A 15,004-nucleotide genomic window follows, 5' to 3' on the forward strand; every position below is an offset into this window, starting at 1 on the left:
TAGGGCATATTAATGTTGATATCTGTGATATTTTATTTTTTTATGATAATGAAACAGTTCTATTGCCGATAGTTTTAGCCTATTATTTTTTAGAAAATGTGTAAAAGAGGTGTTTTTCTACAATAATGAATATTTTCTTATGATCTCTTCTAAAATTCAAGGGGCATAGTTCATGCTTGTTAAGGCTACAACAGAGTATTTGACAATTTGAGTAAGTGCCCTTTTGTGGACACTTCTCTTGTGTTTTTGACTTTTACTGTTATTTTTAAAGGCTGATTGAGATCAAGGTGTTTAATGAACTTGATTGCTACTTCCAGTGGTCTTAATTTACGTAAGATACCCTGCAGATGTTAGTAACTAGTCTCCAGCTGCAATAAAGTGTTTCATTTCCACTGAAACCAAGGGTTCTCTCAGGATTTCTTGATAATATGGTTCTAGTTTCACTCTTTCATTACTGAATATTTGATACAGATGCTTCTTCCATGCTCTATTCTTTTGTGTTTTCACACTGCCACTCTACCACTACTACACCATCTGATTTTTTGCAGTTTCCTTTATGCACAGTGACTATTGCTCTAGAAATAAACATTTTAATAAATATATCCACTATATTGGATCTTCTATTTTACCTCAAAGACATATTGGCCTGTTTTTTATTTCATTTTTAATAAGAATCTGATTTCTGTGTAACTCATAATTCTGAATTTTTTTTTTTTTTTTTTTTTTTTTTGCTTAACATGTCAGCCACTTCTGTCCCTGAATTCTGACCTTTTTTTTATACTAATGTTCTGGCAGAGTCAAATATCTTCCTTGTTTTCTGTCCTGGTTCCAGTTAGGACAGAGTTAAGTAGCTCATAGTAGCTGGTAGGGTGCTATGTTTTGGATTAGGATGAGAAGAGCGCTGATAACATGCTGATGTTTTAATTGTTGCAGAGCAGTGTTTACACCAGGCCAAGGACTTTTCGGCTTCTCGCTCTGTCCTGCCAGCGAGCAGGCTGGGGGTGCAGCAGGAGCTGGGAGGGGACAGACCCAGGACAGCTGACCCAAACTGGCCAAAGGGGTATTCCATTCCATCTGGCGTCATGCTAAACAATATATAGGGGTGGCTGGCCGGGGTGGGGGGGCCGGCTGCTCGGGCATAGGCTGGGCATTGGTCAGCGGGTGGTGAGCAATTGCATTGTGCATCACTTGTTTTCTTACACATTATTATTGTTAATACTATTACCATTATCACTATTATTATTATTATTGTTATTATTATTTTCCTGTCTTAATAAACTGTCTTTATCTCAACTCACAGGCTTCACTTTCCCGTTTCTCTCCCCCATCCCAGAGAGGGAGGGGGGAGGGTGAGCGAACGGCTGTGTGGTGTTTAGCTGCCAGCCGGGTTAAACCACAACATTTTCTAAGGTCATGGAAGCCTAAAGTGAGGAGGGGAATGGAGACTAACCTGGAGACTGACGATTCCTCTCATTTAAGGGTTTTATTTGGTTAATGCATTGTAATATGAAGCTTTGCAAGACAATGCCCAGTCACACAACATACAATAAACAAACAATAGGGCTGATGAGTTTGAGTGGTAGTGTCCCCAAAAAGTTAGCCCAAGATCCTGAGGCCATGTAATAATGCCTCCAGCCCTTCAGCTCCACTGAGTGCTGTACGGTAGGGGCAGGTTGCTTAATTGCTGTATACTGCTAGACTCTGAGATCTTATATTGGGCTGTAGTGCCAGCATTTTCTGTGGTTGTCATTAATTCAGTTTACCATACACAATGCTATCTTTCAGCTAACCACAAGCCTGAAGAAAACTGGAACTGTAAGGAGAGAAAACCAATTCAAGCTAATTCTGGAGGAGATTGGAAAGCTGTCAGCAAGAGGAAAACAATTTGAAGACAGACAAGTATTTGCTGTCAAGAGTTGTTATCCTTTAAGAGGGCTGCTCTCAGATTCTTGCAGTTTCTTGACAACTAAATAAAATCAGAAAGCCAAAATACATATTTGGCAACTCGGGGATTTTTCTGTTTTTTTTGATATCACCTCTAGACTCAAGCAGCCGCATGATGTATGTTTTCTGACTGCCAACTTTTCACATACCCGAGATTGGTTACAAAAGCCCAAGGAAACTTTTCTTCTAACTTAAACATGCTTTCCCAAGTATAAAATTGTAAACTATTGGTTTCTCCCTACTTCCACATTCGTTGTAGGCTGAGGAAAAAAGGGGGAAAAAATACTGCTTAAAAATTTGAAGTCTATATGCAGAAGAGTTCAAACATTAAACATCAAATGTCTACCCATGAGCACAGAGCCAAACATAAAGTTTTAAAATATTTGGGTGCTTCCCTCTACTACATAGAAAAAATAATAATAATTTTCAAAGCACATTACCCTTTACCAAGCTGATTTTTCTTTACTTCTGTAGCTGACGTTTTTTCCTTGCCATAATTTCAGGTAAGTCAACATTCAGGCATAGTATTTTTTTGTTTTGTTTTTCTCTTGTTTCAATTCTGTATGCTGTTGCAAGTTCTTAACTTTTCAAAAATGTTCAAAAAACTTTCCTAAACTACAAGTACTTTCATAAGCCACATGTCTGCACTAAATTAATTGTGGTTCAAACAAATTTCCTGTGCCTGCATGGGAAAAGATGAATTGCTGGCATGAAGCTACAAACATTATGGTGATAACTAACTAACTAACTAAATAAAAATCCTACTAGCTTTTTCTCCATGTGACAAAGAGGGGTAAATAAGAGGGATTGACCATCCCATTTTGATATTTTTAAGGAGGTTTTAATTTAACACAGTATGAAGAATTTTTAAGGTATAAAGCATGATTCATAAACCTTATTACAGAATAAAGGTGATATTTTATTAATTGCAACACCTACAACCTATACCAATACAACCTATCCTTGTTTCTTACAAATGTTTAAAGGTTACTTATTGTAGATGTCACTGCACTGTGATACAAAGTATTCCCAGTTTAAGATCTGATCCCTGGAGAAATGCTTATATGCACGATGGTTAACTAATTTATTTATTTATTTATTTATTGTGATTTGCTTCATTTCATGGTAGTAAACATAAAAAATATTTACGTTTACATATAGAACATTTACAAATTCCACACTGGATTTGTTTTTTGATCAATCATTCTTCAGGTACACAAACGGTGCATTAGCCTATTAAACATATCGGGAGAATATTCAGGGAGAATAGCTAGTCTATTAAGAGAACTAGAGTCTATTAAAAGAAGCAGAGAAAACTTACCATATATCAATCTTGATTGCATTGGAGACAATATTGATTTGAATATTGAAAGCAGGTATATATTCTATGGCAATTGGTTTGCATAAGACTATAAACCGATTATTGTCTCCAACTCCTAAGCAAAGCTTCTGACAGAAAGCCAAATTTCATGCTTTGTGGGTTAGATCATTTTAAATTGCCATAATTGAATTAAGAAAACTGTGTACTAGCAATGCTTTCCAAGTTGTTACTAAGAAATGACCCAAGGTTTCTGAAACTTAGAATTTCCTTTTCCCTCTCTGCATCCTACAGGAAATTTATTCCTTTTTTTTTTTTTTCTGTTCATTCATCACTTTAGGTAAACCCATTTTACCTACAGTGCCTGCAATTTAGCAACATCAGACAGGCAAAGAAATAGCAGTAGTCTGACAATCCAGGCAAAATATCTAATTTTTTTGCCGAAGACATTTTACAAGCTTTATTTTTGCTGGATTTCACCAGGACAGAGTATTTCTACTAGAAAATCTCTATTTTGGTTTCCTTTGCTTTTTTCTGAGGTTACAGGTTACAACAATTTCTAGATCCTTTCAGTCTCTGAAAGGAAAAGAATGTCGTCTTCCACTTTTGAGCCATACCATCTTCTAAATGAATGCAAGGCCATTCATTTAGCTAAAAAGGCCAACCTTTTATGTTAGGCTTGTGCCAGATTTTCAGATGTTCAGATGTTCTTGTCTATATGTTTGTTCATATTGTCCTTTCTAGGTCTTCAAGTAATTAGTTTTTATTTGCATGCATCATTTCACTGCTTTGCTCCCAGGATACAGTCCTTGCTTTTTGGCTGTCCTATGATTTTATTCCCTTCAGCCTTCCACTGGGGCTTTTTACTCATTTTCTTCAGGCTTCTACTTGAATTGTTTATCTCCGGGGTTTCCCTTTTCTTTTTCTTTTTTGTCAGTTTTAGTAGCTCATAGATTGTGCTGCTTATCAGAAATCTGTTTTGTGCCTTCTTCCATCATTTTTATTTTTATTTTTTAATTTCTGAGCAATGACATCAGTCACTTATGTTGATTTCCTTTCACGAACATTGTCTTTTATTAATTATTCTTTATTCACATGACTGTTTTAGTTCTCCATTCCCCAAAATTCTGTATGAACAAATAAGTAATTTCTTAAGAAGAAATTTCTGAAATAAGTTAAGAAACTTCTTTTATTACATATTTAAAATGTGCATAGATTTTTCTTAACTGTTTATTTACTTTTTTTTTTTTTCAGAACGGGTCTTGGCATTTGTTTGTTAGAGATTAATCTCTTCACAAGGTGATATAACAAGGTGATACTGTAGTCATAGGCAAAACTCCAAACAGCAGAACTAGAGAAGAATCACAACATTATATTTGTGTTACATCTAACATAATAATGTATTATACTTGAAAATAATTACTTTAGAAATTATAATATGAACATTAACTGATTGTGTTTTTTCCCCCCCCTCACTTGAGGTAGTCTTATATAAGATAGAAGTTATCTGCATGAATATCTGAAGGGAATGAATAATGGAAATATAAAAATGTTTGGCTTGCATTTAGTTGTTGAAGAGATTTGTAGAAGGAAATGTTAGCCTCCAGTGAACAGATCTCTGATTTCTGTGGGGTTATACTGTACTTACACTACACATGGATGTTAATATTGACGCAATGTGAGGTTGATTCTTTAATTGTAAGCTTTTAAATTCATTGTATCTTCCTTAAACTATAACTTAAGATTGTACTTCTAAGTTATTATTTATCCAGTAATAAATTCAAGCATTTCAGAAAGAAATGAAAAAGATGATAAAGTATTTATTTAAAAGAAAAAAAAAAAAGTGTTAACTTGTTCTTGGTAGTAGACAAATTTGGTGGTACTATACTGGTAACAATTAATACAATCAGTGATATGCCTAGCTGGGGGAGGGAATATAGACAATACAAAATATAGGGACCTCTTTTTTTATCTTCTCATTTAGCTATACAATTATTTAATTTCAAGGTTTTATTCAGCTTCAAAAATTTCATTTCCTTTGACCTATACGGTCCTCTTAACACCTTTTTCAACTAAAATGTTTTTGCAAGAGAAATAGATGTGAAAAGAATGAAGAATTGGATGCAAGGGGAGAAGAGAACATTGTGGTAGTATACTTGGGTTGTGGTTACTTTTAAAAATAAAAGCCTAATCTTGAAATGCAGCTTTTTTGTTTGTTTGTTTGTTTGTTTTTCCAGGTTTAAGTTTCCTGTTACTGAACATTGTTTTTGTCACTGGGAAAACTAAGCTAACTTATGTGACATAAAGTGCTACCTAAACCATTTGTGGATTGGGGAAGAATGTCTTTCATTATTTAGAACAACATACTTCTTTCTGGTCATTTATTCTGAGGGCAGGGAATTGACTTTGTGATGAGTATCTGGACATAGACTATTGATCAATATCTCATCTTTGCCCTGTACTTGATCCTCTGTTCCCATCAATATTATATGTGTGTAATTCCTTTCCTCTCACTGGTTTCTCACAAGCTGCAGCAGCAGATGAGATATAGGGATCAACACAATTAACTTTACAGCTAAGAAAATAGAGTAATCAGTGTAAATTAAGTGGTCGTTATCTGGCACAACTACAGCTATGGCAAAATCTATTTTTTCCCTGTTTTAATTTAAGCAAATTTTGAGAAATGAAGCACTTAGATATGTAATCATGTACAAGTTTAAAGTTACAATGGAAAAAAAAACAAACATACAAATTAGCACTACACATTATACAGAGGGGTCAAGTTGCATTCCATCACCTGTGCTATTGGACTGATACTCAATTTTTGATTATTGACAATAGTCTTTTAAATATACCCCTTAATTTGAAAATAATTATTCTTTAATCTTGTATTCAAGTTACCCTCAGAAAGGTTATTAGTGAGATTGTTAGTAATTTCTCATTATTTTTATTACATTTGAGTTGTTCATCTTAAACCTTGTTATTAAGCATTTCTAAACATTGAGTGATCGAAATGTGGTGATCGTATTCTGATTTTTGAGATTTTGAACGGGCTCGTGGCAGGATTGCTTCTAATAAGTATTTGAATTTGCAAGGCATTTTTTTGTATGCGTGGAGTATGTTGAGCTGTAGGGAAATTTATTAAACTAGATGTATCTAGTTTTTATTTTATGGAAAGATAAAGGACTAAGCTGCAGAGTGTTTACTGGAATTCTGTGCATATATTGTTACATTGGGTGTACAACATTACCTAAAATGTTTTTTAACAATTTATGATAAGGAGACAGTATATATATGTGTGACACAGCTACATTTTGGGACTCTGAAAAAAATTCACTACATGCATATTAGGTCCTCAGTTATTCACTCATATTTACTTCCATCTACTGAGAGAGTGGTGGAACACGTACTTTGATTATTTTATAAAAAAATCCCAGGATATATGTCTGTTTTAATTTTTGTTCTTTCACTGGCACCCTAAAAGATAATGCATGGAAAGAAAAAGAAATGCAAGGAAAGAAAAGCATGGAAAACTAATAAAACATAAGTCATGGAGACTATTTAGCATGCTATAAGACAAAAACTACTTTAAATGGCATGAGTATAATGAATGTGTTGTCCTAGTAAAATCTGATATGACTAGATCTTGAAGTTTCTAGTGAGTAACTACTACTGGAATAGCACCATTATGCTTTTTGTGTGCGCATCGTGGTATGCAGTCTGTGCACATTGCACTGGAAGGTGCACTGATTAATTTTTGACTTTTTTTTTTTTACTGTGTCTAGATTAGAACACAGCTGGAGGGTGGCAAAAAGCTGCTAAGTTTTGGTATAGAACTATTTCTCCAATCACTTGCATGTAACTGGAAATACTATTTCTCTTCTTGTGGTCTAAAGTGCACTGCTCTGTCTGAGTGCTTTACAGAGCAGAGGAACATCTCTTAGTCAAGCATCTGACTTGACCAGAGGAAAGCATCTAACATTCTGTCAACCACAAGCTAATGCTTGCTTCTGACAGCACCAACAACATCTTTACTGCAAAAGTAGTCGAGGTCGGCCCCCTCAGAGCCGGCGCAGCCGCAGCACCCGCCCACGAGTTACAAGCAGGGATCTCGGGCCTTTGGTTCGCCAGGGGCGGCCCGGGGCAGCAGCGCCACCAGGCCGCACGCACCGGCTCTCGGAGAGAAACTGACAGGGGGTGGGCGTCCCAGGGCGACGGCGGCTGCGCCAACGCCCTTTGCCTAGAAACAGCCTCCGGGGGGTGGCAATTCGTCGCTGCCTACCAGGCACGGGGAGGGGCGCCCAGCGTGTTAAAACCGCCCTCAGCGTGCTGTGGTGGTGGGTGTGGGAGCTTGTGCGGCAGGCGGGAGGAATTCTGTCCGTCCTCCGTTTTGAGTCCACCCTATCCACTGGCAGTTTCTATGACTGCAGTTTTTGCCATGGTCTCCACCAGGCAGAGAGCTTTCCCCCAACAGACTGTGGCAACCCAAGCAGAGGGTCTGTCCAGAACCGTGGCTGTACAGGTCTCTGGCTGCAGGGAGTGCCAGAGCCTGCTGCTGCAGTGGAAGGGTGGCAGGCATTCCACTTGTGTGAGATGTGAGCAGGTGGATGGTCAGCATGGTGGCAGAGCTGAAAGAGGAGGTTGAGAGACTGAGGGCCATCAGGGACTGTGAGCGGGAGATCGACTGGTAGAGTAGCTCCCTGGTGTGACAGAGGGAAAGGCGCCAGGGAGATACCCCACAACTGGTGGTGAGCCCCTTGACCTGTCCCTGTCGGGCAGAGGAGGGGGACCTGAGGGATGGGAGAGGGTCCGTGCTCGGCATCATGGGTGAACCTCCCCTCTGCTTCCCTCACGTCTTCAGGTCCCCCTAAGCAGTAGGTTTGTAGCATTGGACATTGAAGGGGAGGTCAGTGGGGAGAAACAAGAAGGTTCCCCAAAGACGTTACCAAGGAAGAGGCAGTTGACTCCACGCATTCAGACTGGCTCTGGCAGGAAAGAAAGAAGGGTGGTTGTGGTAGGTGACTCCTTTCTCAGAGAAATGGAGGGCCCCATTTGCAGACCAGACCCGAGTCATAGGGAAGTGTGCTGCCTACCTGGGGCCTGGGTCAGGGACGTAACTAGAAAACTCCCAGAGATGGTTCACCCCACTGATTACTACCCATTACTCATAGTTGAGGTGGGCAGCGATGAAATCACCCAGGGAAGCCTGCAAACTATGAAGAGAGATTTCAGGGGTTTAGGGCGAATAGTTCAAGGAGCGGGAGTGCAAGTTGTGTTTTGTTCTATTCCTTCTGGGGAGGTGAAGGACACAGAGCAGGCTAGGAAAACACAAGTAATGAAAAATTGGCTGAGAGGCTGGTGTCAAGACAGAAACTTTGGGTTCTTTGACCATGGGGCAGTTTACATGACCCCTGGCCTGTTGTTGATGGATGGAACCCGCCTGTCTCAAAGGGGGGGAAATGAATCCTAGCGCAGGAGCTAACAGGACTTTTTGAGAGAGCTTTAAACTAGCTATGACAGGGGAAGGGGGTAAAACGGGGCTCACCAGAGAAGTGCCTAGGGGAACAATGCTGAGGCTGAGGGTGAGGCAGATGTCTCATCTGAAGTGCATCTACACCAATGTACACAGCATGGGTAACAAACAGGAGGAGCTAGAAGCAATTGTGTGACAGGCTAACAACGACCTAGTTGCAATAACTGAAACGTGGTGGGATCACTGCCATGACTGGAGTACTGTGATGGATGGCCACAAGCTCTTCAGAAAGGATAGACAAGGAAGAAAGGGTGACGGTGTAGCTCTTTATATTAAAAAGTGTTTTGATGTTGAAGAGTTTGTGGTTGAGAATGATAAAGTTGAGTGTCTATGGATAAGGATCATGGGGAAGGCCTGTAGGGGTGACATCTTGGTGGGGGTCTGTTATAGACTGCCTAATCAGGATGAAGAGATGGATCAGGCATTCGATGAGAAGCTTGCAAAAGTTACATGATCGACAGCACTTGTTCTCATGGGAGACTTCAACTTCCCTGGTACGTGCTGGAAGTGTAATACTGCACAGATGAACCAGTCCAGGAGGTTTCTAAAGTGTGTGGAAGATAGCTTCCTGACACAGCTGGTTCAAGAGCCTACCAGGGGAGGTGCCCCACTAGACCTGCTCTTCACTAACAAAGAGGACTGGCGGGAGATGTGAAAGCTGGGGACTTTCTTGGGCAGAATGACCATGAAATCGTAGAGTTTTCTAACCTTGGTGATGTCAGAAGGGTAACTAGCAAAACTGCTCTCTTGAACTTCTGGAGGGTGGACTTTGACCTATTCAGGACACTTGTTGCAGGGGTCCCTTGGGAGTCACTCCTGGAGGGTAAAGGCGTCCAGGAAGCCTGGATGCTCCTCAAGAAGGAAATCTTAACGGCACAAGAGTAGGCTGTTCCTGAGTCCCATAAGGCGAGCTGGAGGAGAAGAAGACCGGCATGGATGAACCGTGAGCTTTCGTTGAGACTCTGGGAGAAAAAGTCTACACCCAATGGAAGAAGGGACAGGCTACTTGGGGCAACTGCAAAGAAGTTGCTAAGATATGCGGAGAGGAAGTTAGAAAGGTAAAAGCCCAGCTTGAACTCAGATTGGCCACTGCAGTTAAAGAGAACAAGAAATCCTTTTACAAATATATTAACAGCAAGAGAAGAACCAAGGAAAATTTCCATCCTGTAATTGATGCAGCAGGAAATGTGATCACTGAGGATAAGAATAAGGCTGAGGTTCTCAACACCTTCTTTCCATCTGTCTTTAATAGTCAGATCGGTTATCCTCAGGGTACTTTGCGCCCTGAACTGGACGTCCTCTGTGATTCAGGTAGAGAATCACCCCCTGTGATCCAGGAAGAGACAGTTAGAGACCTGCTCCTCCATCTGGAATGTCACAAGTCCATGGGACCAGACAAGCTCTACGCTAGGGTGCTGAGGGAGCTGGCAGACGTGATTGCCAAGCCGCTTTCCACCATCTGTCAGCATTCCTGGTTATCTGGAGAGGTCCAAGAGGATTGGAGGCTTGTCGATGTGACTCCCACCTACAAGAAGGGCTGGAAGGAGGACCCGGGGAACTACAGGCCTGTCAGCCTGACCTTGGTTCCAGGGAAAGTTATGGAGCAAATCATCTTGGGTGAGATCACACGGCACTTGTGTGGCATCCAGGGGATCAGGCTGAGACAGCATGGGTTCATGAAAGGCAGGTCGTGCTTGTCCAACCTTATCTTCTTCTATAATCGTGTGACCAGACTGGTAGATGAGGGAAAGGCTGTTGATGTAGTCTACTTAGACTTCAGCAAAGCCTTTGACACAGTCTCCCACTCTATTCTCCTGTTGAAACTGGCTGCCTGTGGCCTGGACAGGTATACTGTTCTCTGGGTAAGGAACTGGCTGGAGGGCCGTGCCCAGCGGGTAGTAGTTAATGGAGTTAAGTCCAGCTGGCGTCTCGTTACAAGTAGTGTTCTCCAGGGGTCGGTACTGGGGCCTATCTTGTTGAATATCTTTATTGATGACCTAGATGAGGGGATTGAGTGTACCCTCAGTAAGCTTGCAGAGGACACCAAGTTGGGAGGTAGTGTCGCTCTGCCTGAGGGTAGGGCGGACCTTCAGAGGGATCTGGATAGGCAGGAGTGCTGGGCTGAGGCAAATGGGATGAGATTTAACAAGGCCAAGTGCCGGGTCCTTCAATTGGGTCACAATAACCCAATGCAACGCTATAGGCTTGGGGCAGAGTGGCTAGAAAACTGTGAAGATGAAAGGGACCCGGGAGCGTTGATCAATGTTCGGCTGAACATAGGCCGGCAGTGTGCTCAGGTGGCCAAGAAGGCCAATGGCATCCTGGCCTGTATTAGAAATAGTGTAGCCAGCAGGAGCAGGGAGGTGATTGTCCCGCTGTACTCAGCGTTGGTGAGGCTGCACCTCAAGTACCGTGTCCAGTTTTGGGCCCCTCAGTACAAGAAGGACATCGAGGCCTTGAAGCATGTCCAGAGAACGACAACAAAACTGGTGAGGGGCCTGGAACACAAGTCCTGTGAGGAGCGGCTGAGGGAGCTGGGATTGTTTAGTCTGGAAAAGAGGAGGCTCAGGGGAGACGTCATTGCACTCTACAACTTCCTGAAGGGAGGTTGTGTTGAGAAGGGGGTCGGCCTCTTCTCTCAGATAACTAATTATAGGACTTGAGGAAATGGCCACAAGATGCGCCTGGGGAGATTCAGGTTAGATGTCAGGAAAAACTTTTCTCTCAGAGAGTGGTCAGGCACTGGAATGGCCTGTCCAGGGGAGTGGTGGAGTCACCGTCCCTCACGGTGTTTGAGAAGAGCCAGGACAAGGTGCTATGAGATATGATTTAGTAGCTTAGTGGGTAGTATGGGCGATAGAATGACGGTTGGACTAGATGATCTTGTAGGTGCTTTCCAACCTTGTGTTTCTATGATTCTATCCTTCTCCACTGGAACAATCAGCAAGAATATTAGATTAAGGGACAGAAGGCTTTACATATTCTGCATTTTGGCTCGTGTATATATTCTATATAATTACATAGCACTAACCACAGATGAATACAGCCACAGTCACTCTTATCCTCATTCCTCTTTGAAGGTGAAAATGAGCTGAGAGACACTTTGACTGCATTGTCTACCTATGTGAAAAAAGTTCTGTTTTCTTCTTCCTTATCCATTGATTTATTTTTTCTAGTTTATTCTAGATTTTCAAGAAAGTTAGAAATGACATTTTCTTCATAGCAAATTCACTGAAAGCATAGCAGACATGTTCATCAAGTTGGCTATCTTTTTTTTTTTTTTAATATTTATTCTTTCCTTTACTGCTAAGGTCTCAGGTAAAATTAATTGAGTTACTGTGCTGTCACAGTTTCTGTGGCCAGAAGCAGTACAGCTTTATGAAATTCATCTTTGTATGAATAAGGGTAAAGTTACTGTTAACTTGCAAAGTAAGAGCAGAAGAGCTAAGTACAGAAATGATTAAAAACTAATCTGTTAAAATAAATGGACATTCTAGTATGATGTGTAGAGAAATAAGAATAATTAAAAAAAATGCATTTTGATGGCTGTGTTCATAATTAGAAGTAAAAAGTAAAGGGGAAAAAAAAAAAAAGAGATTACCTTAAATTGCTAAATGTACCAGACATGCTAAACTGGGAAATACCGAAGATTTTCAAGGTTGTGGATTTCTCTTATCCCAGATCAATTCTTGTCTGCCTGTCTTCATTTTTGTCCTACATTTTTCATTGTCAAAAAATTACTTGAAAACCGACAAAACATACAAAACTTAGAAATGAAACTGAGTGTATTAACATCTTAATGTATAATCTGGAAGAGACTTTTCATTAATCTGTTGATAACAGATGTGTTTTTAAGTGAATAATCTGCTGAATTGAAGTACCATAGTAGCCTTTATGCTTGGCAGCTTGAGAACTGTAGAAATTACAAATGTGTGTAGAAGTTTATTTGCAAATCCTCTGTGCATTAGTTCAAATACTTTCACTTTAAACATTTGTAAAATGGTGTGTTTTATTCTGATATCTTGATTTTTTAAACTATTACAGAATAACTAATATACTACTGCATTTCCTTTACCAAAAAAAAAAAAAAAAGGGAAAAAAACTAGAAACACATCATGTGGGAAAAAAAAATATTATTTGACAAAATTAAAAATACATAGAAAAATCTGTAGGTAATTTTTGCAGATTACTCCTTTAATCAGAGATTTTGCTCCATAGTTTTTCTCTTACAGCTTAATCTACATCCATTCCTCATGCAGGAATAAAAAAGTTGTTTCTTCAGAACACTTACTGACTTGTATTGCCTTTTTTTCCTCTTTTAAAGCAGAAAAAAAATCTTTAGAGTTAGGCATCACTTTCTTGCACTGATTTTTTTTTTTCCCCCCACCAGAAACAAAAAAGTAATAGTATTAGGTGAGGAGGTAAGGATTCCTCTGTTTTGTCTTTTTGTGAAGGGTGATGGTAGTTGTTATTGTTTACAGAAAGTATGGATCAAGGAAATAGATTTCAATATGAAATTCAGCTTGTTGAAGAAGGGAAAAGTACAAAGACCTAAAATGTAATATTGTGTGGTGGAATTTTACATCATTCAGTTCTTCTTGCCAGAATATTATGTGCCTTTAGTGGTACATGCAAAGTATATAGGTACTTGTATAAATAACAGTTACAAGTTTGCTAACAAAACCTAATAAATATATGTTTATAGCTGAATGTGTAGCATGAAAGATCAGTGAGTACACATACAGCCTGGTTTACTTGACTTTGGAGAAATTAAAATCAGCATGAATATATATACTACTTAAGAATTATGGGTAACTGTTTGAAGAAGAAAAAGTGGATGTAATATTTCCACTGTAGTATGTCCTATCATGAGGTATTTCTTACTTGGAAGAGCAGGTAAACTGCAGATATCAATTTGGATTATTAATTATTATACTACAAATTATTTTAAAACGACATTCCAAACATCTAAGATTGTTGAAGCAGGAAAATAACAGATTTCTTAGTCAACATGTTTCATTTCTGATATTCATCAACCGTAAGCTGATGGGGCAGCTAATGAGAGAGTGCTTCATGTTTACTGTTTCTGTGGTTATAAAACAAATCACTCAGTGGTCATTCCTGCAAATGTTTTGGTCCTTACTTAACCTAGATTTTTCCCTGGAGAGGTCTTCCATCTATGTTTTGAGAGATAGTTTATCATCTTTTACCAGAAGCTCAATGAGCTCAAAATTATAATTTTGGTAACTTCTATCCTCTTCTCCCTTTCTTCCCTCCTTCATTTTTTTTTTTTTTTGAAGTTACAGTAGCAATTTAAAGTACTACTTTCAGAAATCTCTAAGAATCCATTACTTTTCTTTTCTTTTTTTTTTCTTTCTTTTTTTTTTCCTGAATCTGTCAGGAAAAGTATTAGATGAAACAGATGTCTTTTTATAGTTTCAGATTTTCTATATATTATTACTCATAGCAAGTTTTCTAGTTTTCATTTTCCCAGTATTTCTATATAAGTATGATAGAAAAAGATACAGCAAACATCTCTGATGCTTCAGTGGAACTATAGAGTAGTTTTTTGTTGTTGCTGTTTTGTGTGTTTGTGTTTATTTTTATTGTCATTTGGGTGGGGGGCTCCAGAAATACAAGATCAATAGTTTGAATTTTTGTTCAAATTTGAATTTGTACATTAGGTAATGGTATTAGAACTAGTAATTTTTTACAACAGAAAACACGGGGTTGACTTCTTTATTTGAACAAGAAAATAAAAGGAAGAGGTTGAATGTTCTGGTAGTCAATCAAGTTTTCATTGCCATTAAGTAGGCATTTTACTATCCAGAAAAATGAGAACATTTGATATTGAAGTTGAGACAGTAAAATAGATGGCCTGTAAGAGCAAGTTAGCAAACACTTTGGGTTATTTGTCTGTAATAATACAGGAGAGGATGGGCGTATGGATTCTAGAGTCCTGTAAGTAACTCTATGTTGCTCTCACTATTAGAAATAAAACAGTTCGACACACAAGCTTGGATTGTTACAGATGCATGAACACTTACTATTGTTGCTTGGCTGTTAATTCATAACATTATTTACACAAACACATCAAACCTGCTCTTTATTTCTTTGATTAAACTGATGAAAATGAATGGTCCAGATAAACTTAGTACATTGAGCATTGATGGATCGTGCTGTATGATGGGTTTTTACATAGTTCAGTC

General features: G+C 39.1%; 2 protein-coding genes across 3 annotated transcripts in view; one reads left to right on the top strand and one right to left on the bottom strand.

The window, feature by feature from the left end:
• LOC308194886 (uncharacterized protein) overlaps positions 1-15,004 on the bottom strand; it is a 705,306-nt gene that overhangs the window by 480,032 nt on the left and 210,270 nt on the right. The window lies entirely within an intron of this gene.
• The window catches only part of LOC308194889 (uncharacterized protein), a 149,512-nt gene that overhangs the window by 51,138 nt on the left and 83,370 nt on the right, over positions 1-15,004 (top strand). The window contains exons 7-9 of one of the 2 annotated variants that reach the window (XM_080591439.1): positions 1,786-1,899; positions 2,419-2,447; positions 4,517-5,836. In XM_080591439.1, the coding sequence (XP_080447565.1) occupies positions 1,786-1,889 (104 nt within the window). In that variant the 3' untranslated portion in view covers positions 1,890-1,899; positions 2,419-2,447; positions 4,517-5,836. The other variant, XR_013950985.1, reaches the window with a different exon arrangement.

The sequence above is a fragment of the Anser brachyrhynchus genome, assembly GCF_964034855.1.
Source record: "Anser brachyrhynchus genome assembly, chromosome: 4".
In the NCBI taxonomy this organism is placed as follows: domain Eukaryota; kingdom Metazoa; phylum Chordata; class Aves; order Anseriformes; family Anatidae; genus Anser; species Anser brachyrhynchus.